We start from the raw sequence: 27,729 nt of genomic DNA, 5'->3' as shown, positions 1-27,729 counted from the left end.
TAATTATAACAGATTTAAATAGCTCTTTCTGTAATGTAAAGCCAACTAAAAAAGAAAGTAGACACCAAGATACCAAAATCTTTCATGCTTAAAGGCAAATGTATTCAGTTCCTTTCCATGCAGCACACAATAAGGTTATCTATGTGCTTATTTCTTTTCCAAATCAACAGTTCGGGACAACCTTTCAGGATCTACTCATCCTCCACAGTCAGCCATCTTGCAACGTGTTCTCATAAGTGTCTTGCATGGGGGTAAAGGAACTTTCTTGTTGACCTACAGACTGACCAAGTAGGGGGTGTACTGGGAGAAGAGCTAAGGACTATTGTCTCTTCTGCCACCATCAGGCTCATGGTGCCACATTAACTTGTACCAGCAGACGCTTATAGAAGCCACTCGGATTTGCCATGGCAGGGAGGAAGGAGAAGAGGAGGAGGGACTCGATGTCCTATGATGGAGTGTAGAGGTTGCTGGCTGGAAAAAAACAGGAACAATGAACATGAAGTCATCTTCCTTAGGATGCCATGCCAAGCAGAAAGCCTCCGAAAAATCCCCCAGTCACTAGAACATTCTTCTTCACAAATGACACCACCTGAAAACAGAAGATAGTACAATGGGTTGTTTTGCTAAGGATGTTAATAATATTAAGAATCATCTCTATTATACCTATGCCTGCTCCCAGGTAGATGCTATAAATTCTCATTCTCACACTTCACCACATCTAAGATGATTAACAGGTGAGGTTCTTATTTCCTTAAGTTCCCAAAGCTTCCCACCTCCCCTCTACCCTTCTGGAAAAGCTCCCAGTCATCTGAGACTCAGTGCATACATTCAGACACTCTTTACGGCTCCTTAGTCTGTCTTCTACCAATCTCCTGACCACTCCCCACCCTTCCAAATTCAGAGACAATTTTGGTAACTGGCTCAGACTTCCTCTTTCTCCTAAGTATGATCACCACCTTAGAAAGTGTTCATATGAACAAGACATCCAACATCCTGGCCTGATCATTTCTTGAACTCAAATACAGTGACTTCATCTCCAAACCAACTAAGCTACTCACACCCTGACATTCCCCTAACATTTTTCACACTACCACCCCATCCTCCTAGGACCACTGTCTCCTAACCCTCCAGTAAGCCCTTACTCCAACTATGCCTATGTCTTCCTGCCTCATTTCCACTCTTCCCCCAACTCTCCTGGACCTCTACATTTCCTTAAATGAAGCACTTTTGTCATCTGCCATTGGGGTAAAGAAAAAAAATCATACAACTTCCTGAAAAAATTGGTTTAGTTTATTATTTTTACTACTCTTTCTTCAACCTTGCTAATTTGGCTTTCAACTGCACCACCCCACTAAGCTGTTCTCACTGAAGTCATCTTGTTGCTAAATACTGAACTAAATCTTCATCCTATTTCTCAAATCAGACCACCAGCTCTATGAGTAAGAAAACCAGCCACTACATCCCCAGGGCCTGTGACAGTGCCAGGCCAGGAACAGGAACACACAAATTTGTGAAATTCCAAATCATCTGGTTACTTTATAACAAACTCCCTCTGTGAGTCAACAGTTGGTTCCAATCAAATATTAACTTTATACTTTTTATTATATACACTTCCAGTATTATTTTAGAAGTTTTCAGCACGGCGCCGTGGCTCACACCTGTAATGCACTTTGGGAGGCCGAGGTGGGAATACTGCTTGAGCCCAGAAGTTTGAGACCAGCCAGGACAACACAGGGAGACCCTGTCTCTCCAAAAAATTTAAAACTTCACCGGGTGTGGTGGTACACACCTATAGACCCAGCTACTCAGAAGGCTGAGGTCAGAGGATCGCTTGGTTGAGGCTACAGTGAGCCATGACTGTGCCACTGCACTCCAGCCTGGGTGACAGAGTGAGACCTCTCTTAAAAAATTTTTTTTTTACTCACTGTGGTGAGTCACTGTGCCCAGCCATGTATTATTTTTATAAACATTTGAATAATAAAGTTTTCATGAAATAAAGTATAACTTTCATAACTTTGAGGAGAGACAGAAGGAAGAAAGGAAAGAGGAACCATCTGGGCTCTGGGCTCCTGTAGATACCCACCTCTGTCACCCTCCCACTCTGGGTAAGGCACCAGCTTTGACCAGCCACTTGCCAATCACCAGGATGAAGAGCCACTCACAACATGAGAAGCCTGAGGCACACACAGGGCATTTCTTCTGCCCTGCACTCAATCTGTCTGTTTTCCCTGTGAGGCTACAGTGAGATAATGGGAGAATCTCTCATCACTCCAGGCTATAGAAAGTACCAGCTATCTTCTTGACACCCTGATCCTTGCTTATTTCTCCCCAGTTCAGTGTACTTATTTATTTAGGACATCTGACATATTTCTAAAGGTAATAACGAAGCAGCAAAAAATATCCTTTTAAAAAGTAAGAACTTCTCCTGTCCCTACAGTGCCAGGTTATAATCTAACTTGGCTTTAATGAACAAGATCAGGGGTTAGCAAACTACAGCCCATGGGCCAAATCCAATATGAACCTCTTTTTAGATAAAGTTTTATTGCAACACAGCCACATCCACTTATTTAACATATCATCTATGGCTATTTTCATGATATACAGTGGAGCTGAATACTTGTGACATTTCCACTAGTTATATGCAGAACAAGCGGAGTATAAATGTTTCAGAGACACGTGTGTATGGGGACAAAATCATACTATGCTGCCCTACATTCCTACAAGAACTGGTTAAAGGGATAATCACTCCACAAATGTACACAAAGGTTACCAAACACTTTAATTATCCAGCTTTTAAAAATGCTCTGAAGTGATGATATTCCAAGTTAGTTTTGTCTCATTACTCTAAGTTCTTTGTAATGCTTAAGCCCTATCCATCACTGAGATATGGTGCAACAGGGTTAAGCTTTGTTTTTGTACACACAAAACTGTCTGCACTGTTCACACACTACACATGAACAATGCGAGTCTCACCTCCTCAGCTTTGCTCCTGACCTCAGTAGGCATCTGATTGCTCTTACGGATCTTCAGCTGCTCTTTGGCTTTCTTCATGTCCTTCTCCACTCGTTGCCAGTCAACTTTGATGTACCCAGTATGGTTTGCAAGCTACAGTATCAACAATAATGACAACAAGAAATGAGAAACAGATTTGTTATTTCTTTTCATCAGGATAAATCCTGAAGTAGACTCTCGAAACCCTCTGACTTTCCATTTTTGGAGACATCTGCCATTTGATTATTTGTATCATGATGACATCTACTCAGCATCCCCCCAATATGTGAAGCCATATGCCTGGCACTAGAAATAACTACTGGCAATTCTTTTATTTATACTCTTACAACCCTTTTACAAAGAGTTATGTAAGATGAAAATCAAGGTGGGGGATCAAGATGTAGGGTGAAGAGATGGACCTTACAGCCAATACAAATGTTTCCAGAGAATGACCCTGACAATGTGCCCATGAGTGTCAGTTTCCTGACAACGTGAACAGAATAAAGCATTCCGGCAGTAATTACTGTTGCTTAACAGGAAGAAATATAGCATCCAGCCCCACAGAGATTTCTCATGGGCAACTTCATATAAACGGGTATTAAGAGAAGCACATCCAAAGACACCTACAGCATATACCTATTTCCCTTGATAAAAAAAACAGCAGGCAGAAACACTAAAACTCAGTGTAAATCTGATTCAAGCATGTAGTTTTTTGATGACGGATTAATATCATCCAAGGAATGAAGAGAATGACTATAGCCGACCAATCAATGGCCTATCAATATCACTTCTCTCTACCTGGATATCTCAAAATATCCCAAACTAAAAGTCGTCACTTTGCTAGAGTCTCCTCCTGCATTGTTGCTCTTCCTCTAGTCCCTATTTTAGCTAATGGCACTACCAGTCACCCAAACAGACTACAGAAAATACTTGTGATGTGTATCATAAACAAAACATTGAGACTCAAAAAAAGTGAACTTCTTATAGAGATCAGTAAGAAAGAAAATTCACTTTAAAAATGGGTAAGGGCAATTCACAGAGGAAGGTGTCCACAAAAAGGAAAAAGTTCAACCTCACAAGTAATCAAGCCATAGTAGCTCTACTTATGAGTTTATAACTAGAAATTCACAAAAGTCTATCAATACATGAATGGATAAACAAATTGTATCATGTTTACACAATAGAATATTACTTAGTACTAAAAAGAACAAATTACTTATAGCAACCACATAGTTGAGTATCAATGTTTGTATCTAAAAGGTGGTTCTGGTTCATTTACTCTGTTTATCCCACAAAATCCTGCTATTAAACTGAGAGAATACATGGACTAGCTATTTGAAGGCTCTTACATAAAAACAGCAGCATGCAGATTGGAAAAGACCAGAAAACCAAAGCACCACCAAACTGGTGGCGTGTTTCCTGCTTTTCCTGCAGTATCGCCTGGCTTAACCTCAAGGCAGGACTCAAGAAACATCTGACGAAATTCAACGCAAATTCATGATAAAACTCTCAGAGAAAGAGGATTAGAGGGGAACTTCCTCAATTTGATAAAGAACATCTACCAAAAAAAACCCTGCAGTGAACTCAGAGTCAGCACAACATGGCAAGAAAAAGAATGAGGAGGCATCCTGATTGACAAGGAAGAGGTCAAACTGTCTCCAATCATAGACATCTTTGTCTACATAGAAAATTTCATAGACTTCAACAAAAAAACAAAAACTCCTAGACTAAAAAAGTGAGTTTAGCAGGGTCACAGGATACAAATTCACACAAAACCAACTGAATTTCTAAATGCTAGCAATTTGAACTGGAAATGAAAAATGTTTAAATGATTTACAACAATAGGTGCTAAAAATAATTAAATATTGGGTACAAATCAAATAAAACATACAGGATCTGTATACTGAGAACTACAAAACGCTGAAGAAAGAACTCAAAGACAACCTAAATAAATGGAGAGATGACATGTACATGGAATGGAATGCTCAACACAGAAATGAGATGCCCAATTCTCTCCAAATTGTCTATAGATCCCAGCAGGATTTCTTATAGATACATAAATAAGCTGGTTCTAAAATTTATATGGAAAGGCAAAGGAACTGGAATCACCAAAATGATTCTGAAAAAGCACAGAGTTGGGGGAATCACACTACCTGATTTAAGATTTACTATAATGCTACAGCAGTCAAGACAGCATGTGATACTGAAGAAGACAGACACAGACCAACGAACAGAATAAAAAGTACAGAAGCAGACTTGGACAACTACAACTGATTTTTTACAAGGGTGCAAAAGTAGTAATGGTGGTGGTGAAGTCCCCTGGGTGGCCCAGACCAGGACTGCAAGGTGACTTCCTGCTCTCCTTGGCATTACTGGGGGACTGCACTGCAGGGGCAAAGCAACACCAGAACTGGGAAAAGCAGCCTCTCCCGCTGCAAGGTCCCTCCAGCGTCCTCTACTGACAAAGCTCAACATCCTACTTCCATTGCAGCACAACAAGTAGAGGGAGCCGAATAAACTGACAACTGGCAAGCTCTGAAAGCTGCAAAAAGTGCTGGAAATGATCTACAGCTTGGTAAGAAAAAGCAACTATATTCATAAAGACGTGAAGGAAAAATTTCACTGTTCACAGATGGCATAAAATTTTATAGACAAAACCCAAAAGAATCCCAGACAAGTCAGAAATAAGAGACTTTTTTAACAAGGTGGCTGGCTGAAACAACATCATAAAATATCAACTGTATTTCAACACATTAGCATGAATCAGAATGTGTAGTTTTAAAAATTGTATCATCCACAAGAGCAACTAAAGTTATAAGGTATCCAGTAATAAAACTGAATCACAGATGTACAAGATCTATATGGAAAAATAATAAAAGTCTATTCAAAGGCATTAAAGAAAACCTAAATAATTGGAGAGAAAACCCATGTTCACAGATAGAATACTCAATATCATAAGAGATATCTACATGGTTCCAATGCAATTCCGATAAAAATTTCAACACGATTTTTGAAAATAACTGACAAGTCTGATCTAAAATTTAGATGAACAAGCAGGAACACAAAAGTAGCTGCAACACTCCTGAAGAATAAGGTGGAAAAATTTGCATTACCAAATATTAAGCTTTAGTACTGTCATAAAGATAGAAAGTTGACTAGTGGAATAGAACACAGAAACCAGAGTCACAGCCACACATACATGGATTTTGATATATGAAAGAGACAATGCTGCAAATGTTGGGAATGGGAAGAATTATTCACTAAATTCTGCTCAATTATCAGTATGGAAAAAAGGAAACTGTATCCCTATGTCAAACTATAACTCGTGATATAACTGATCTCCCAACATTATGCTTGCCTCCTGCTCTCACTCCTCTGGTGACAGATAACATGAGTGCCTGCCACCAATTCTCCACGTTTCACCTCTGCAGCAAAGCAGTGTCCCTGTACCCCTTGAATATTGGAATTATCCAACACCAAAATCTCATTTTGAGGTGCCTTTCTGGAGACACTTTCAATACCAATTATTTCTGTCAGGGCCCCAAAAAGAAAGAGAGGACACACTCAAATTAAGACATTTCAAAGCAATATTAAGATGTTTATGAAGTTTGGGGCAGCATATAAGGGAAACAACAGGGATAGAGATGTTACTGCACTTCCACCTGAAGGGTCAAGGGGAAGGAGAGGGAGGTGTAAGGAGAGGCCCCACCTTGCAGGGCGTCTGACCTGTCCTGCAACAGAGCCAGCACATAACAAGCCTACAGGGAAGCAGCCAACAAAAGTGAGGCTACATGACTTTTGAGGCTTGGGCAACAAAGGAGATGCAATTTGCACCACGTTTCTGGAGCACTGTGCTTGGGAGTCCTGAGGTCAAGGTGGTGTGAGGAAGCCTATGCCGGCACAGGGACCACATGGAAGAGCACTGAGACTATCTATGGACATGGGGGAAGTAAGGAGAGGAGGAGGGAAGACAAACAGAGACAGAGAGACAAAGAGGCCCCACAAGTCCAGACCTACCCCAATCCTCTGATCATCTGGCCTGTAACCACATGAGACTCTGATCCACAAGCCCCTACCTTAACCCTCCCCAAACTCCTGTAACCATGAGAGAGAATAAAGTGATCATTATTTGAAGCCATTAGGTTTGGGGGAATTTGTCATGCAGCAATACCACACTCAACCCAGATACAGCCAATTACCAGCTTCCCTCTTCAATACATTTGATTTTCACCTGACCTATCTGCAAAACTCACTCCAATCATGGTGCTAATGCAGAACTTACCTTGCAAAAGTGAGGGTTGCCAACTGTGGGAAGAGACAAAGGGCTGTGAATTCAGAGACTCTGGCATGATTCAGCAAGTTATGGCTCCCACAACACAGCAGCTCTATGCACCGCTGCATGACAGAATCATGTCAGGAGTTTTAAGTTTTCCAATGAAATCACACTGTGGGTCAGGGGTGGCACAGGTTGGCTCTTTTAAAAACTCCTAGGTGATTCCAATGCGGAGCCAGGTTTGAATATCAATGCCGCAGAGCTAAGAAATGTATGCTTAATACAAACGTCAGTTTTCTTTTGTTTTTGGAGAAACTGCACCCCTTTTCTTTTTCAAGTCTTGCTTGTAAGTCTCTCCTAAGCAGTCTCAAAAGAACTGGCAACCACTGGTTCTGAAACTATGGGTCAAGGAGACAGCAGACAACATCTGAGTGTACTGTCACTTAGCTCCCATTTCTCATCACATGCTCCACGTCCCCTCTGTAAAAGCTAGCTATATTAGCATATGAGACTAAATCATCACAGCACACTTATATTTTTGAAATCACATCTGCTTAATATTTGAGCTGGTCTTAAAAACTCTTTCAAGGGAGCTATGATAAGGAATTTGCACTTCTGTCCCCACATGAGGAAATAAAATGTGACTGGGTAAATAACATTTACTAGTACAATGGATAAAATCTGACTCAAACGGTCACTAGCATTTAAAATAGTACACAGCCAGGACTGTATTACAACTCCCCACACCACATTCCTTAATGGGCAGGTGGAATTTCCAAACATCTGAGAACATTTCACATACAGACCTGAAGGAGAAAAAATCCACCTCCCACAGCTGTTGCAGCCAACTTTCCAACCTTCTGGAATATGAAACCCGTGCACCTACAAAAACAAATCAACATCAGACAAATTGATGAGCTGTCAGTTTTGCATAAACAATGCATTTCTGGCAATGTTCATATCTTATGTAGCTTAAGATGATCTAGCTCCTTCCTATCCCCTACATAAAGCCCAGCCCCAAGAGGAGCATGCCATAAGGAAATCAAATCTTGGCTCTATGAATGTTGTGGTCTTGAGTAAGTCCCTTAAAACTCTCAGGTTATATTTTTAAAAGACGACTCTGGCTACATTGTGGAGAAATGATTAAACGGGGAGGATGAAGTCAGAGACTCTAGTTAAGAGGGTAAAGTAGCAATCCAGAAGAGAAATGAATGCCATGGGCCGAGGTAGAGATTGCAAGGAGGGAGGAGACCTGAGAACTGTTTGTGAAGAAAAAAATAAAACACACCTGAGTTTGAGGACAGGACAGTTGCAAGGGATAAGTCACAAGATTCTGTCCTGAATGTGGCATTTTTTACAATATAAAAACAAGGAAGAGAGAGGAAAAGGTGGGGGAAGGGAGGGGAAGAGATAATGTCATTTTGAATGTGTTGAATGCAAAATGTCCACATGATATCTGAGTGGCAACATCTCGTAGCCAGTTTAATATAATTATGCGTTTCTTTATTATTGTCTATCTTCCTGCCCCCACCCGATACATAGCTTCATGAAGGCAGAGATTTGTTGTGTTCATTGCTGAACACGTATCAGCTGTAATCATTAACCATTGTTGAAAAAATCCTCCCTAGACTCCAATTATCCAGCCACCTTCCCTTTTCTCTGCTCTCCTGTACAGCAAAACTACTTTGAGGCCATCTCTTTTGTCCTGTGTCCATATTCTCTCACACCTCCTCCATTCAGGCTTTTGTCCCATGACTTCAATGAAACCATTCCTATCAAGGTTACCACTGATCTTGACCTCACCAAATGCTAGTGTTCACTTCTCAGCTTTAATCTCATCTGACCTACAACAGCTTTTGACACAGTCAATTACTCTCCCCTTCTTAAAAAAAAGAAATTTTATTGTGTATATTTGAGGTTTACAACATGATGTTATGGGATACATATAGACAAGTAAAGTGGTTACTATAATGAAGCAGATTAATATATCTATCATCTCACAGTTACTTTTTTGTGGTAAGAGCAGCTAAAATCCACTTATTTCATGGAAATCCCTAAGGCAATACAATTGCCTGAATGGAGTAGGTGTGAGAGAATATGGACACAGGACAAAAGAGATGGCCTCAAAGTAGTTTTGCTGTACAGGAGAGCAGAGAAAAGGGACAGTCGATTACTCTCCCCTTCTTAAAAAAAAAGAATACAATAAAATTGTATTAGCTGCAGTCCTCATGCTGTACATTGGATCTCTAGACTTGCTCCTCTTACATATTTGCTACTTTGTATCCTTTGACCTACATCTTCCCATTTCCTCCCATCCTATCCCTGGTAACCAGTTTTATTTCTTTATATTTATATTTATTACATTATAGCACTGTCTGTATATATGACTTTTTCCCCACACATATGAGATCGTGCAGTATTTTGTCTTTCTGTGTCTTATTTCACTTAGCATAATGTCCTCCCAAATCTATGCTATGGCAAACAGCACAATCTCCTTTTTTAAGGCTAAATAGTATCCCATTGTATACACATTTTCTCTATCCATTCATCCATTGATGGACACTTAGGATGTTTCCTTATCTTGGCTACCGTAAACTAATGCTGCACTGAACATGAGAGGGCAGGTATCTTTATGAGGTGGTGATTTCATTTCCTTGGGATTTATACTCAGAAGAGGAATTGCTGGGTTGCATGGTAGTTCTAATTTTAATTTCTTTAGGAACCTCCATACTGTTTTCCATAATGGTTGTAGCAATTTACATTCCCGCCAACAGTGTACTAGGGTTCCTTTTTCTCCACACCCTCATCAACAATTATCTTTCTTTTTGATAACAGCCATTCTAACAGGTGTCAGGTGATATCTCATTGTGGTTTTAATTTGCATTTCCCTGATCACTGGTGATGCTAAGCATCATATACCTCTGGTGGCCATTTCCATGCCTTCCTTGGGGAAATGTCTGTTCAGGTCTTTTGCCCATGTTTTATCAGGTTATTTGTTATTCTGCTATTGTACTCTCCTTCTTGACATCTTTCTGCTCTGGAATACCATTCTCTCTTGGTTTTCCTCATATATCACTGGCCATTCCTTATCAGACAATTTTGCTTCCTCTTTCTGACTTTTGAATGTTAGGTTGTCCCAAGACTCAGTCCTAGAACCTCTTTGCTCTGTGTATTCACTTTCTATCTGCTGGGTGTATACCATGATCTCTGATGTAGGTTACTGTTACAGCTCCTCATCTGGACTCCTTACCTCCACTTTTGCCCCCTAGAATCTATTCTCAATATAGCACACCATACAATCCTAAAACAGGGGACGACAAACCGCAGCCTGGGAGCCAAATCCTGCCAGACATCTCTTTGTAAATCAAGTTGCAACGGAGACTGTGTGACCCATAAAGCCTACAATATTTACCATATGGGCTCTTTTCAGAAAAATTTCGCTGACCCCTGCGCTCTAAAATGTAAGATCAAGGTACACTTCTGCTCATAACCTTCCAGTAGCTTCCCTCCTCACTAAGAGAGAAAGTTAAAGCCTTACACTTAACATCTTGTCTCCCATTACCTCACTACCCTCATTGTCTACTGTTCTCCCCTTATTACATTTCAGCTCAGTAAGAGAAAGAACTACAAATACAACAATGCATGGAGAACCTCATAAGACTTAATCTTTTTTAAACAAAAGTTAGATGTCAGGCAGTATATTTCTGAAGCAACTCTGAAATTGGAAGGTTGGTAGGACCAGTAAATAAATCATAAGGGTCCATTTTAAGAGCGTTCCACTGTTCAGACTTACTAAAGTATAATCAGAGTCACTGATACATATTTAGAATGGTTACAGATTTTTGCTGTTACAAAAAATGTTGCACTGTTTATAACACCTGGCTTTTTCTCTTTTTAAAACAAAACATGCATTTTTAATAAAGCCTAATAATAAAGCTAGACCCAAAAAGATCAAGCAATTTCTAAGTAACTGGATCCAAGAACAAGAATCAAGCACATCTATAAGAATAAAAAATATCTAGCACCCAATGAAATAAAATTCATAATATCTACCATCTAATTAAAAACTACCAGGCTTGCAAGGCAGAAAAATATGAACCATGATAAAAAAAAAAAATCAACTAAAAGAAACCCAGAAATGATACTGATGACAAAATTAGTAGACAAAAGCATTAAAAGTTATTACAATTATATTCAATATGTTCAAGAAGCTAGAGAAAAGACTGCACATAATAAGTAGAGGCAAGGAAGCTCTTTTAAAAACATGCAAATCTTGGCTGGGTACAGTGGCTCATGCCTGTAATCCCAGTACTTTAGGAGGCCAAGGCAAGAGGATTGCTTGAGCCCAGGTGTTTAAGGCCAGCCTGGGCAACATAGTGAGTCCTCATCTCTCTAAAAATAACTTTTTTTAATTAGCCAGGCATGGTGGCATGCACCTGCAGTTCCACCATTCGGGAGGCTGAGGTGGGTGGATCTCTTGAGCCCAGGAGGTAGAAGTTGCAGTGAGCTGTGATTGTGCCACTGCACTCCAGCCTAAGCAACAGAGCAAGACAGTCTCAAAAAAAAGATGCAGATCAAACTTCTAGAAATAAAAACTACAATGTCTGAGATGAAATATATAGCAGTTTAGACACTGTAGAAGATTAATAAACTTCATGAAATAGCAATAAAAACTATCAAAAATGAAATAGAAAAGAGATAAAAAAATGAAAGTGGTTATGATACTGAACTATAGTTATACAAGATGTTACCATGGGGGGAATTGGGGAATGGGCATAAGACCTCTCTGGATTATTTCTAACTGCATGTGAATCTACAATTATCTCAAAATAAAGTTTTAAAAAAGTAAACAGTATTAATGAATTGTGGAAAAACTTCACACAGCCTAATAAATGTGTAACTGGAATCACTGAAGGAGGACAGAAAAAAATATTTGAAGGAGGACAGAAAATATTCCAAGCTTCAAGAAAACTATATATCTACAGATCCAAAAAGCTCAATGAAATCTAAGCAAAAGAGACAAAGAAGGCCAGGCATGGTGGCTCACACCTGTAATCGCAGCACTTTGGAAGGTTGAGGCAAGAGGATCACCTGAGGTCAGGAGTTTGAGACCAGCCTGGCCAACATGGTGAAACCTCATCTCTACTAAAAATACAAAACTTAGCCGGGTGCAGTGGCGCATGTCTGTAATCCCAGCTACTCTGGAGGCTGAGGCACGAGAATCACCTGAACCTCGGAGGTGGAGGTTGCAGTGAGCTGAGATCATGCCACTGTACTCCAGCCTGGGTGACAGAGAAAGAGTCTGTCAAGAAAGAAAGAAAGAGAGAAAGAGAGAAAGAGGGAAAGAGGGAAAGAGGGAAAGAGGGAAAGAGGGAAAGAAAGAAAGAAAGAAAGAAAGAAAGAAAGAAAGAAAGAAAGAAAGAAAGAAAGAGAAAGAAAGAGAGAAAGAAAGAGAGAAAAGAAAGAGAGGAAAGAAAGAAAGAAAGAAAGAAAGAAAGAAAGAAAGAAAGAAAGAAAGAAAGAAAACTATAGCAAGGTACAACCTAATCAAACTGCTTAAAATAAATGGTAAAGAGAAAATCTTTTTTTTTTATTTTTTTATTTTTTACTTTTTATTTTTTTTTGGAGATGGAGTCTCGCTCTGTCACCCAGGCTGGAGTGCAGTGGCGGATTTCGGCTCACTGCAAGCTCTGCCTCCCGGGTTCACGCCATTCTCCTGCCTCAGCCTCTCGAGTAGCTGGGACTACAGGCGCCTGCCACCAAGCTCGGCTAATTTTTTGTATTTTTAGTAGAGACAGGGTTTCACTGTGTTAGTCAGGATGGTCTCGATCTCCTGACCTCGTGATCTGCCCGCCTTGGCCTCCCAAAGTGCTGGGATTACAGGCGTAAGCCACCGCGCCCGGCCTAGAGAACATCTTAAAAGGAGCCTGAAGGGGGAAAAAAGAGGTATTAGGTAAAGAGGAATAAAGTTTGGAGTAAACACATTTCCCACAGAAAATAATACAAAGCTAAAAGACAATGAAGTAACATTTTCAATGTACTGAAAAAAAAAAAAAAACCCTGTCACTCTAGAATTCTATACTAAGTGATCTTGCAAAAACAGAGATGAAATAAAGACCTTTTTCACAGATACAAAAACTGGAAAAAAAAATATCCCCAGCAGACCAGCAATACAAGAAATGTTAAAGGAAGTTTTCAGGCAGGGGAAAATGATATCATATAGAAATCAGGATCCACACAAAGGCATGAAGAGCACAAGAAATGGAAATTATGGAGAGAAATATGAAAGGCTTCCTTCTTGTTATTAAAAACTATAAAAATTCAGTATTTAATGCAAAAATAATAAGAATGTATTATGGATTTATAAGACATGTAAAAGTAAGATCTATAGCAATGAAAACAAAGGGGGAAGGGGAAAATGGAAGCATACTGTTATATCATATATGAAGCGGTAGATTTCTTGAAGGCAGACTATAAGTAGAAGATGTCTCCTATAAACCCTAAAGCAACCACTAAAATTACACAATGAACAATTGTAGCGAATAAGCTAACAAAGGATGTAAATGTAATTATGAAAATATCCATGAAAATGAAATTATGAAAATGGAATTGAAAATATTTGATTGAAGCAACAAAATAAATAAATTGGACCTCATCAAAATTAAAAATAAATTGGACTTCATCAAAATTAAAAACTTTCTTGTATCAAAGAACATTATCAAAACAGTGAAAAAACAAGTTAGAGAACAGGACAAAATATTTGCAAATCGTGTCTGGTAAGGGTCTAGAATCCAGAACATATAAAGAACTCTTACAACTCAATAACAAAAAGACAAATCCAATTAAAAATGGGCAAAGGACTTGAGTTGACATTTATACGGAGAAGATATACAAATGGCCAGCAAGTACATGAAAAGATGCCCAAAAGTTAGGTGAGTCATCAAAAAAGTAAACATAGAATTATCGTATGACCCAACAATTCCACTCCTGGGTAAATACAAAAAAAAAGAAGACCTAAAAATAGGTATTCAAAAAATACTTCTACCCAATGTTCATAGCAGCATTATTCACAACAGTCAAAAAAGGTGGAAACACCCCAAATGTCCACCAACAGATGAATGGATGAACAAATTGTGGCATATACATACAGTGGAATCCTACTGAGCTATAAAAAGGAATGAAGTAGCAATATATATACACTATAACATGGATGAACCTCAAAAGCATTATGCTAAGTGAAAGAAGCCAAATACAAAAGTTCACCCGTTGCATAATTCAATCTATATTAAATGTTCAGAATAGGTCAGTCCATAAGGACAGGAAGCACACTGTGGTTGCCAGGAGTTGAAGGAGGGAAGAATTAGGAGTAACTGCTCAATGGGTACTCAGTTTTATTTGGAGGTGATAAAAGCATTTTAAAACTATATAGAGATAGTGGTCGTACAATATTGTGAATGTACTAAGTTGTACTGAACTATAAACTTCAAAATGGTTAGTTTTATGTTATGTGAATTTCATCTCAGTATATATGTACACACATATATAACATATATACTTATATTATGCACATACACACACACAAATACTTGATCCAAAAGAAACCAAAAAATGAAAACAAAGAACAGATTAAATACCAAGATGGTAATTTTAACCCAATAATAACAAAAACAAACATCCCACTTGCAATCTACAGATTCAATGCAATCCACATCAAAATTCCAATGATACTTTTCACAGAAAGAGAAAAAAAATCCTAAAATTCACAGGGAAGTACAAAAGACCCCTAATAGCCAAAGCAATCTTCAGTAAAAAGAACAAAGTTGGAGGCATCATCATACTACCTGATCTCAAAATATACTACAAAGCTATAGTAACCAAAACAACATGGTCCTGGCATTAAAAACAAACACATAGACCAACGGATCAGAATAGAGAGCCCAGAAATAAATCCATGTATTTACAGCCAACTGATTTTTGACAAAGATGCCAAGAACACACAACAGGGAAAGGACAGTCTCTTCAAAAAATGGTCCTAGGCAAACTGTTTATCCACACGCAAAAGAGACCCTCATCTCAAACCGTTGCAAAAATCAACTGGAAACAGGTTAAATACTTAAATATAAGACCTGAAACTGTAAAACTACTAGAAGAAACCAGGGAGAAAACTCCATGACACTGGTCTGCACAAAGATTTTTTGGATATGACCCGAAAAGCAAAGGCAACAAAAGGCAAAAATAGACAAATGGGATTACATCAAACTAAAAAGCTTCTGTACAGCAAAGGAATCAACAGAGTGAAGAGACAGCCTAAAGAATGGAAGAAAATATTTGCAAACCATACATCTGATAAGAGGTTAATATAAAAGATATACAAGGGATTAAATAACTCAATTGTAAAAATATAACCTGATTAAAAAATGGGCAAAGGACCTGAATAGACATTTCTCAAAAGAAGACATACAAACATACAAATGGCCAATAAATAAGGTATATGAAAAAAATGCTCAACATCACTAATCATGAGAAAAATGCAAACCACAATGAGTTATCACCTCACACCTGTTAGGATGGCTATCATCAAAAAGACAAGAGATAGCAAGTGTTGGTGAGGATGCAGAGAAAAGGAAATTTTTGTACACTGTTGGTAGGAATGTGAATTAGTAGAGCCATTACGGAAAACTGTATGGACACTCCTCAATAAATTAAAAATCGTAGAACTAATAACATATGATTCAGCAATCACACTACTGGGTATACAGCCAAAGGATATGAAGTCAGTACATTAAAGAGGTATCTGCATTACCATGTTCACTGCAACTATTCACAATATCCAAGATACATACAACTTAAGCGTCCATCAACAGATGGATAATGAAAATGTGGTATATTACATAATGGAATACTGTTCGACCCTTAAAAAGGAAATCTTGACATTGTGACAACATGGATTAACCTGTAGGACATTATGCTAAGTAAAATAAGTCAGGAAAAGAAAGACAAATACCAAATGGTCTCACTTATATGTGGAATCTAAAAATGTCAAATTCATTGAAATAGAGAATGGTGGTGACCAAAGGTTGTGGGGTGGGCGGTTGGGGAAATGTTGGTCAAGGACACAAAAATTCCAGTTAGGAGAAAGAAGTGTAGGATATCTACTGTATATCGTGGTGACTACAGTTAATAGCAACATATTATATATTTGAAAATAGGTACAAGAGTAGATTTTAAGTGTTCTCACCACAAAAACATGGTAAGTATGTGAGGTAATACATGTTAAATCGCTTGATTTAGCCATTCCACAATGTATACATATATCAAAACATCATGTATATACAATTATATACAATTTTTGTGTTGTTTTGTTTCCTTTTTGAGACTGGGTCTCATTCTGTCACCCAGGCTGGATGGAGTGCAGTGGCACGATCTTGGCTTACTATAACCTCTGCCTCCCAGGTTCAAGCCGTCCTCCCACTTCAGCCTCCCAAGTAGCTAGCACCACAGGTGCACACCACCACGCCCAGGTAATTTTTGTATTTTTTGTAGAGATGGGGTTTCACCATGTTGCCCAGGCTAGTCTCAAACTCCCGAGCTCAAACGATCCACCCGCCTCGGCCTCCCAAAGTGCTGATATTAAAGGTGTGAGCCACTGCACACAGCCTAAATTTTTACTAGTCAATTAAAAGAATTTTTAAAATAAACTTAAATGTAAATAGTCTAAGCACCCTAATTTAAAGGAAGAGATTGTCAAATTGGATTCTAAAAAATTAACAACCACCTATATGGAAACTACAAGAAACCTATTTTACATGTAAAGACTCAGCTGGGTGTGGAGGCTTATGCCTGTAATCCCAACACTTTGGAAGGCCAAGACAGGCAGATCATTTGAGGTCAGGAGTTCGAGACCAGCTTGGACAATATGGCAAAACCCTGACTCTACTAAAAATACAAAAATTAGCCTGGGGTGACAGTTCACACCTGTAGTCCCAGCTACTTGGGAGGCTGAAGCAGGAGAATTGCTTGAACCCGGAGGGCAGAGGTTGCAGTAAGCCGAGATCACACCACTGCACTCTAGCCTGGGTGAGAGAGCAAGACTATGTCTCAAAAAAAAAAAGAAAGAAAGAAATATAAAGACTCCACAGGACCCTATTCCATGTGCCTCTTCCCTTGGCTGAGTTAATTTGTATCTTTTTACTGTCAAAAAATTTTTAAAATATGAAATACTTAGGGATAAATCTGATATAAGATGTGTAAGATCTATAAGCATTGCTGAGAGAAATTAAAGAAAACCTAAACAAACTGGAGAGAGACACCAATGTTTATGGATCAACGCAATCCCAGTCAAAATCTCATCAGGTGTCTGGCAGAAACTGGCACCAAGCTAATTCTAAAATTCACATGGAAATGCTAAATACCTAGAATACTCAAAATAGCTTTGATGAAAAACAATTTGGCAGTACAAAGAGCTCAAAAACATACAGTCAACTGATTTTCAACATAGGTGTAAAGGCAATTCAGTGGAGAAAAAGATAGTCTTTTTTACAAATGTGGGCACAACTAGATATCCATATGCAAAAAAAGCTTGGATTCCTACCTTATACCATATACAAAAAGTAAACCAAAATTGATCACAGAACTAAATATAAAATCTGAACCTATATACCATCTAGAAAAAGCGAGAGAAAATCTTGGTGACCCTGGATTAAGCAAATATTCTCAGACATGACACCAAAAGCTGGAGCTACAAAAGAGTTGCACTTCAAGATTAAGAACTTCTGCTCTTTTAAAGGTACAGTTCAGATAATGAAAAGCTACACAGAAGTAATGTATTTGCAAATCACATATGTAAGACTTCTATCTAGAATATTTAAAGAACTCTCACAATTCAGCAATGAAAGAAAACCAACAACCCAATAAAAATATGTGGAAAAGATTTGAACAAATAAGTCACCAAAGATATACGAATGGCAAAAAATAAGCCCATGAAAATGTTCAACATCATTAGTCATTAGAGAAATGCAAATTCAAACCACAATGAGATCCAACTTCATACCCACTAAGATGGCTGTAATCAAAAAGATAATACCAAGTGTTAGTGAGGATGCAGAGGAACTGGAACCCTCACACATTGCTGGTGGAGATGTAAGATGATACAGGCACTTTAAAAACTGGCAGGTACTTGTAAATTTAGAACATTCACTTACTACGTGACTCAGCCATACTATTCCTAGATATTTACCAAAAAGAAATGAAAGCATATGTTCATACAAAGACTCGGACACAAACTTGAAGTTTTATTTGTAATAGCCAAACAATGAAAAAAAAATACTCAAATGTGCATCAAAGGTGGATGGAGAAACAGATTGTTGTACATCCATACAACAGAGTACTACTTAGCAATAAAAAGGAATGAACTATTGATAAACAGAAAAGTACAGATTATCTCAAAATTATTATGGCGAAGGCTGACGCAGGAGAATTGCTTGAACCCAGGAGGCAGTGAGCCAAGATCGCGCCACTGCACTCCAGTCTGGGCAACAAAGCAAGACTCCATCTCAAAACAAAAAAATGTATTATTATGGTGAATAAAAGAAGCCAGGCAAAAAAGAATATATACTATGTAATTCCACTTCTAAAAAGAATCTAGAAAACGTCAAGTAATCTATAGTAATAGAAAGCAGATCAGTGGTGGGAGCATGGCATGAAGGAAAGAGCGTGGGATTACAAAGAGGTACAAAGCAGCTTTTGAAGTGATAGATATGTTCATTATCTTGACTGTGGTGATGGTTTTATGGGCATGTACATATGTAAAAATGTATCAAATTGTATACTTTAAATATGTGCAACTTATAATATACCTATTTATTAAACTTAAAAACTAAGAGATAAAGAAAATAGCCAAGATGTTCCTAAAGAATAAGATAGCAGACACACAAATATGCATGCACACACACACTCACATAAAGCAACGGGGAAAGGGATAGCTTTTGCAATAAATTAAGTTGGGACAAATGGGTATTCCACATGGGGAAGAAAAGAGGAATCTACCACATACCGAGCACAAAAACAATTCCAGGTGGATAATAAATCTAAATGTGAAAGGTCAAATAATAAAAGTTCTGAAACATGGGGTAGGCAAAGATTACTTAAATAAGTCATAAAAATCACTAACCATTAAGGTTAAGATTGATAAAATTGACTATATTAAAAATAAGATCTTCAGTTCATCAAAAGATACCATAAAATGAAAAGATAACCATAGAATGAGTGAAAATATCTGTAATACACACAACTAACAAAGGACTGAGAATATTCAGAATATATAAAGAACTCTTACAGCTTAACAAGGGAAAGAGTGACAACTTCAGAGGAAAAAGACTAGAGTGGAACTGAAAGAGGAGATCCAAATGGTCACAAACATACGTAAAAGTTGATCAATGTCACTCCTACTCAGGGAAATGTAAATGAAGCCACCATGAAATACTACTACCTAACTACCAGACTTGGCAAAATGTTAACAGTCTGGATTTAATTGGATTACCTTGCTAAGGAAAAATTAACTAATTTTTTAAAAATTTAATAACCTGGCAAAATCAAGTGCCGCCATGTACAACAACAGGTTCATTCAGTCCTTGTTGGGACTGTAAACTGTTAAAAACAGTTTTGGAAGGTGGTTTGACATTATTTAGTGAAGCTAAAGATACCTATACCCATTACCTGGCAATTTCTAGGTACAGACCCTACAGAAATGTATGCATATATACACCGGGAAATCTAATACTCATATCAGCATAGTATTAGCCAAAAATGGAAGCAACTCAAATATCAGTCATCAACTCAATCAATATACTATGGTATAGTCATATAATGGAACTCAAAATACAAATGAAAGTGAAGAAACTACAACTATACACAAAGTAGTTGAACATATGAAACATCAGGTTGAGCAAAAAAAGCAAGACTCAAAAGAATACATACTGATTGCATTTACTTTAATCTGGAAACCAGGTAAACCACAGTATGTTATTTAGTGACATAACTGGTGTTAAAACTACAAAGAAAAGCAATGAAATAACTGCATAACAACCTCTTGAGTTTCTAGGGTGCACCACATTTTTTTAACCTGAGCAGTTGTTACATAGGTGTTCACTCTAAGTATCTGCTAAAATGTACATCTGTTATATGCGCTGTTCTATATTTGCTATATGGTGCTATAAAATTTTTCAAATGTAAAGAGTCTATGAGATTAATGGATTCAATATTCACCTATGAAATTTGCTATTAACATTTTTTGAATTTATTACAAATGAAACCATAAGCTGTATCATATTAAGTTATCATCTGACATAGCTAATAAGTAGTTAGCTCTTTATTCTACCAGTTACCAGCTATGTGACCTTGGGCAAACTAATCTTTCTGAGCCTCAGTTTCTATAAAATGAAGATAGAAAATAACAGTACTAATTCCAGAGTTATGAGAAGGAAATGAGATATCTATGTAAATACTTCAAACAGAACCTGGCATATAGCAAACAATCATTATGAATAACCATTAAATGGCACTTTAAGATGATGTTTAGACACACGCTACACATTAAGTGACCAATTTCACAAAAGCCAATGTGTTTTCATTGGTTAAAGGAGATGATGGTACCTATAACTGCAATACTAAATCATGCACAAAAGACAATGGACATCTTTCACATCACTTACCATCCAGTGACACCTCCAATGAACAGCTGGGTTGCCACGCTATACTTTTCTGCTGAAGGTCCAGATTCCTGCCCGAATAGCTTACGCCACCATGGCTGCTTCTTAGCAAATTCCGCAAGGTCCAGTGACTCAAAATTTCCGTCAAAGTTTCCTACAAGAAATAATATGTTAAATAAGAAAATATTTACTTTTATAAGAAATCACTACCATACCTAACTAGATTAAAATACATTTAAAGAAACAGAGATAGATATAATACGAAACCTCCAAATATTGTATTTTAAATAGTAAATTTATTCTAAGTTACAATTTTGGAAAATCAGACTAAAATCAGCAAATGCTAATGTCTATATTAGAGGGAAAAACCTAGAAAATCTAGAATTAGTCCTCTAGTTTGTCCTCTCAAATTTAAAAATAACAAAAAAGGCTGGGAATGGTGGCTCACGCCTGTAATCCCAGCGCTTTGGGAGGCCGAGGTGGGCGAATCACCCGTGGTCTGGAGTTCGAAACCAGTCTGGCCAAAATGGCGAAACCCCATCTCTACTAAAAATACAAAAATTAGCCAGGCGTGGTGGCGGGTGCCTGTAATCCCAGCTACTCGGGAGGCTGACGCACGAGAATTGCTTGAACCCAGGAAGCAAAGGTTGCAGTGAGCCGAGATAGCGCCGCTACACTCCAGTCTGGGCAACAGAGCAAGACTCCATCTCAAATAAATAAATCAATCCAAGAAGACCTACAAAAAACTGCCAGTAATGCATCCCAAATGAAACAAATTTGCCCCTTCTCTTCAGGAGTAACTCAATGCTATTCAGTAATCCACAAATTTTCTAAGTACTACGTAGATCTCCAGTGATAATGAAGATGAGAGGTAATGTTTAATTGAGCTCTTACTATTTACTAGGCAATGTGCTAAACATTAATCATGTATATCTAATTAAATCCAAAGAATAAGGTAGGTACTACTTATTAACTCAATTTTATAATTAAGAAATGAAAGCCAGGAACGGTGGCTCACGCCTGTAATCCCAGCACTTTGGGAGGCTGGAGGCAGACAGATCACCTGAGGTCAGGAGTTCAAGACCAGTCTGACTAACATGGAGAAACCCCACCTCTATTAAAAATACATAATTAGCCGGAGGTGGTGGCACACGCCTGTAATCCTAGCTACTCGGGAGGCTGAGGCAGGAGAATCTCTTGAACCTGAGGGGTGGAGGTTGTGGTGAGCCAAGATCACACCATTGCACTCTAGCTTGGGCAACAAGAATGAGACTCCACCTAAAAAAAAAAAAAAAAAAAAAAAAAAAAAAAGGCGCCGGGCACAGTGGCTTACGCCTGTAATCCCAGCACCTTGGGAAGCCGAGGTGGGCAGATCACCTGAGGTCAGGAGTTCAAGACCAGCCTGGCCAACACTGCGAAACCCCGTCTCTACTAAAACTACAAAAATTAGCTGGGCGTGGTGGCACGCGCCTGTAATCACAGCTATTCGGGAGGCTGAGGCAGGAGAATCACTGGAACCGGGGAGGCAGAGGTTGCAGTGAGGTGAGATTGCGCCATTTCACCCCAGCCTGGGCAACAAGAGTGAAACTCTGTGTCAGAAAAAAAAAAAAAAAAAATGAAATGAAGGTTCCAAAGTTAAGTGATTTGCCCAAGCTTGGAGGAAGAATTAACAAAATGTCAATCCCTTTCTCTGTGGGAAGATAATGTCAGGCTCCCCTACTATACCCAGCCCTGTTTCCCTGGAAACACCGCACTAAGAAACGTCTGATATGAAATGTCAGCAATGTACTATTCAAAGCTGTTTACTGTAAAATTGACCTCAAATGATCAACTTCATCTGGCATGGAGTCTGTACAATCTTTTCACACATAATACAATAAACAATAGAAAATTACTACTACCCATGCAAAGGCAAAGCCATATAAAGAAACAAAATTTGTTTAAATAAACGAAATAGAAGCAGGCCAGGCATGGTGGCTCACACCTGTATCCCAGCACTTTGGAAAGCCCAGGGGGCGGATCACTCGAAGTCAGGAGTTCAAGACCAGCCTGGCCAACATAGTGAAACCCTGTTTCTACTAAAAATACAAAAATTAGCTGGGCGTGGTGGTGCGCGCCTGTAGTCCCAGCTACCCGGGAGGCTGAGACAGGAAAATCACTTGAACGCAGGTAGCGAAGGTTGTAATGAGCCAAGATTACACACAGCGAGACCCAGCCTCAAAAAAAAAAAAAGAAATAGAACAGTGACGATCAAGATGCTGAAGTAAGCAAATAACAATGTTCGAAAACTGCTCAAAAGATTAAACATATATGTAATCGGAGTTCCAGAAGATTAGAAAGAATGGGATAGAAGTAACATTCGGCCTGGCAACAAATGATGCCACATGGAAGTCTGGAAATGCAGAAAGGAATGACGGACACTGGAATGGGTAAATAGCTGGATAAATCTAAATGAATACTTACTGTACAAAATAATAATTACAGAAATTTTATACTTCAAAATCAAAGAAAAAAACAGAATAAAAAGTAGAACACAGGAATAGAAGGGAATTTCTTCAATCTGATATAGGACATCTATGAAAAATATACAACTAACATCATACTTGATGGTGAAATATGGAACACTTTCCTTTCCCTAAAATTTATTCAACTGCTTTTTGTTTTGTTTTGTTTTGTTTTGAGACAGGGTGTCACTCTATCACCCACATCGGAGTGCAGTGGCATTATCACAGATTACTGCAATTTCAAACTTCTGGGCTCAAGCAATCCTCCCACCTCAGCCTCCCCAGTAGCTGGACTACAGCTGTGCACCACTGTGACCAACTGATTTTTTTTTTTTTTTTGTAGACAGGAGGTCTCACTTTGTTGCCTAAGCTGGTCTGGAACTCCTGGCCCCGAGTGATCCTCCCTCCTCAGCCTCCCAAAGTGCTGGGATTACAGGTGTGAGCCACCTCGCGCAGCACTGTACTGGAGTTCCTAGCCAGTACAATAGAAGAAAAGAAATAAAAGTCAAAGAGATTAGAAAGGAGGTACAATAATAATTCTGTCTTCATTGGCAGATAATATAACTGTGTATATAGAAAACCCAGAAAAATCTACAAAAAGGTACCAGAAGCAAGGTCACAGATTATAAGACCAATATTAAAAAGTCATTTGAATTTTTACATATTAGAAATGATGAACTGGAAAACAAAATAATTTTAATTGCAAAAATTATGTTGGAATAAATTCAATGAAAGATGCACAAGACCTCTTCACTGTAAACTACAAAACACTGCAAAGAAATTGAAGATGACCTAAAATAACAGGGATATACTATGTTTATGTTTTGCAAGACTCAATATTTTTAAGATGTTCGTTCTCTCCATATATTGATCTATATATTCAATACAATCCCAATTAAAAAGTAGGTTTTTTTTCTTGTTTTTTTGTTTTTTGTTTTTGAGATGGAGTTTTGCTCTTTTTGCCCAGGCTGGAGTGCAATGGCGCAATCTCGGCTCACCGCAACCTCCTCCTCCCAGGTTCAAGTGATTCTCCTGCCTCAGCCTCCCAAGTAGCTGGGATTACAGGCATGCGCCACCACGCCCAGCTAATTTTTTGTATTTTCAGTAGAGACGGGGTTTCTCCATGTTGGTTAGGCTGGTCTCGAACTCCCGACCTCAGCTGATACACCTGCCTCGGCCTCCCAAAGTGCTGGGATTACAGGCGTGAGCCACCGCACCCAACAAAAAAGTAAGTTTTATGTAATTGACAAACTGGTTCTAAAATTCATATGAAGATACAAAAAAACCCAGCTGTGTTCCAGTTACTTCGGCTGTACAACCAATTACTCCAAAACTTCATGAAGCAAAACAATCATATATTATGCTCTCAGATTCTATCAGGAATTCAGTCACGGCACTGTGGTTTGTCTTTGTTTCATGATGTCTGAGGCTTTAGCCAGAAGATATACAGGCTGGGTCTGAAGACTCTACACTTATTCAGATAGACAGGCAGCTACTCTTTGTGAATCAGTCTAGGCTTCCTCACAGCATAGGAGCAGAGTTCAGGAGGTGAAAGTCCCAAGAAAGGGAGAGAGCAAATGCAGTTATTACTTCCACTACATTCTGTAGGAACAGGCAGTCAGTCACAAGCTCCCATCCAGATTCATGAAGAGGGAATATAGACCCCACCCCTGGGTGGGAGGAGTGTCAAAGTCACTAGGAAAAAGACCACGAGGAATCGTAAATATTGCTGCAATCAGGAAAATACAAACTGCCACAAACGGCCAGAATAATCCTGGGGGCGGGGGCGGGCAGGGGAAAGAGGAGGGTTCAAGGAATTTCAAGGCTTATTATAAAGCTACAGTATAATATACAACTCCCTTAATTTCAAGACTTATAAAGCGATGACATTCAATACTGTCAAACTGACCCAAGGATACCCAAATATAGCAATGGAAGAGAATCAAGAATCCAGAAATAGATCCACACATATAGTCATTTGATTTTTAATAACACAGCAGCAAGGTAATTAAATGAAGGAAACAACAAGTGATGTTACAACTACTACATATTTAAAAAAAAAAAAAAAACTACTCTCAACCTCTACCTTAAACTATACACAAAATATTCAAGAATTCATTCAGGATACATCACAGATGCCCATTTAGCAGACAAAATATGGATGTTTGAGTACCCCATGGCCTCACAAGTAGTTAAATAATTTATTTTTCTAAAAAATAGTTTTCTAAAAAAATAATTTTTCTAATGTAACAGCAAAACATTACAGTTTTGTTTTAATGTAATTTGACCAAGCCCCTTAGATCAACAGGTGGCTCCAGTCAAAAGGGGGAATTAGAGGCTGAGGTGGGAGGATCGCTTGAGCCCAGTTGTGGCTGCAGTGAGCTATGATTGTGCCACTGTGCTGTAGCCTGAATGACAGATCTAGTCCCTAAAAAAGAGAGTAGGGGGGAAGGTGGATTAAATGCGAGATATTTGGTCAGTCATTGGTCAAACACTGCTAAGCACTATGAGAGACAAAGTCAGCCACTAGCCACGTTTATGAGCCCACAAAATCAATGATCACAGTATTATGTGATCATCACTGTGATAACAATTAAAATTCATCTTAACCTCAAAATTTCTCACAACAATTTCCTAGGTGCAAATACCTAATCGACCTATACGTTTAAAGTCAATAAGAGAAGTCTGCTCTGCAGGTAAATACATAATTATCACATTGCACATTCCACCTTCCCAGAGTCATCTAAAATTTAGCGGTGCGCTGGTAAAATGTTTAACAGTTGGCTTTAGGCAAGGGCTGATTTGTAGTGTAGCCAATTTCCATTGTGTATTCATTCATCGTGAGCATGACATTACTGAATTGTGACACCACTGAACCCAGAGTTGGGAAGAGATGCACAGTAGAGCACCATAGTATAGTATCTCCTCCACAGAGATACAATAGATGTATAAATAACCCCAAAAGCAAAGTAACAATAAAAGATGGTAAATAATAAAAGTGATGAGTTTTTAGTATTTCCACTGCCTTTAACATACTTTATGTAATTTTACTTTTATATAATTGAGTTTTCGATCATGGCTCTGTTTAGCAATGGGATCCTGTGAGTCAGTACTAAATTAAATACAACCTAAGCATTCAAAATAGGGTAAGAAGTATAACTTAAAGACGTGCTCCACTGCGAATTACACGGAATCTTTGACTACGCCGACTAAACAGAAGGCTATTCTTAAGTACCATCCCATATGTGCTAGTTTTTCAAAACCAACAATAAAGCAATTGGGGAGGTGCCTTGTACACGGAACGACGCCATGAGGCATTTGAGATGAACGTCCAAAGGGACAAAGAAGCCAGACCGCTTTCGAGAACAGGGACAGAACGTTTCCGTGCTTCAGCTGCCGGGGGCGGCGCCGGAAGGCTGGGTGAGCTCCACTGGAGACGACACACCGGGGTGGTTAGGCCCCAGACACGCGCGTGACCTTGGCTGGACCCTGGGAGCGGATGGGCCAGGGGCGAGCCCCAAGCGCCCTCCCCGTCCCCGCGCCGCTTTGGCTCCCGGGGGAGCTCGGTCGGGACTGGCGGGCGCTGAGCCCTTCCCCTTCCGGAGCCCAGGAAGGCGGCTCCCCGCGGCGCCGGCCGCGCGCGCGCCCGCCCTTACCTTGAGTGGACGCGGCCATTTCGGTGAGCTTGTCTCGCGAGGACACACGCAGAGGATCTGCGCGGCAGGCCGCGGAGTGGCGCTCAGTTGTCGCCACCACTTGGCTTCCGGCACGTGGGGCAGATGTTTCCATTCCCACAGCGGCAGCGGAAGAGGGCGGGCCGGGCGCGCCGCTCCTGCTTCCAGTCTCCGCAAGCGGCTACATCACAGAGCTCAGCGGGCGGTGTCACAGGCCCCGCAGCCCCGCCCAACAGATGCACCGAGATGCGCGTGCGCAGAAAGCTTCCCGGGGGTGAGGCTCCCTCCCTAGTTCTCCCCCTACTCCCCACCTCAGTCTCCCCAAACCACCCCCCACTGTCCCCCATTTTCCCCCCTCCACCAACCGCGGCCGTCGGGGCTCGCTCGCTAAGTACGTGGAGGCGAGTTCCTGACGCGACTGCGACTCAATCCTCACCTGGTGAAGAATATTTTACCTATGACTCACTGAAAATAAAGGCGGCTGAGTGACTGTGTTTGCTCATGTAAACATTGAACAAATATTTATCGGCTCCTGCGATGTGCCCTACTCTTTTAGTGGAGGAAGACACATTTTATTTATG

General features: G+C 39.4%; 1 protein-coding gene across 1 annotated transcript; it reads right to left on the bottom strand.

Annotated features, from left to right (window-relative positions):
• Nucleotides 1-511: 511 nt before the first annotated feature.
• On the bottom strand, nucleotides 512-27,263 carry FUNDC2 (FUN14 domain containing 2). Its single transcript, NM_001032900.1, is given in 5 exon segments — nucleotides 512-589; nucleotides 2,974-3,105; nucleotides 8,071-8,146; nucleotides 20,974-21,124; nucleotides 27,131-27,263. Coding segments are annotated over 5 exon segments (570 nt in total).
• Between the last annotated feature and the right edge of the window lie 466 nt (nucleotides 27,264-27,729).

The sequence above is a fragment of the Macaca mulatta genome, chromosome X (genome assembly GCF_049350105.2).
Source record: "Macaca mulatta isolate MMU2019108-1 chromosome X, T2T-MMU8v2.0, whole genome shotgun sequence".
Classification (NCBI taxonomy): domain Eukaryota; kingdom Metazoa; phylum Chordata; class Mammalia; order Primates; family Cercopithecidae; genus Macaca; species Macaca mulatta.
The sequence above is the reverse complement of the archived record's forward strand: the minus strand, read 5'-3'. Positions and strand labels throughout refer to the sequence as shown.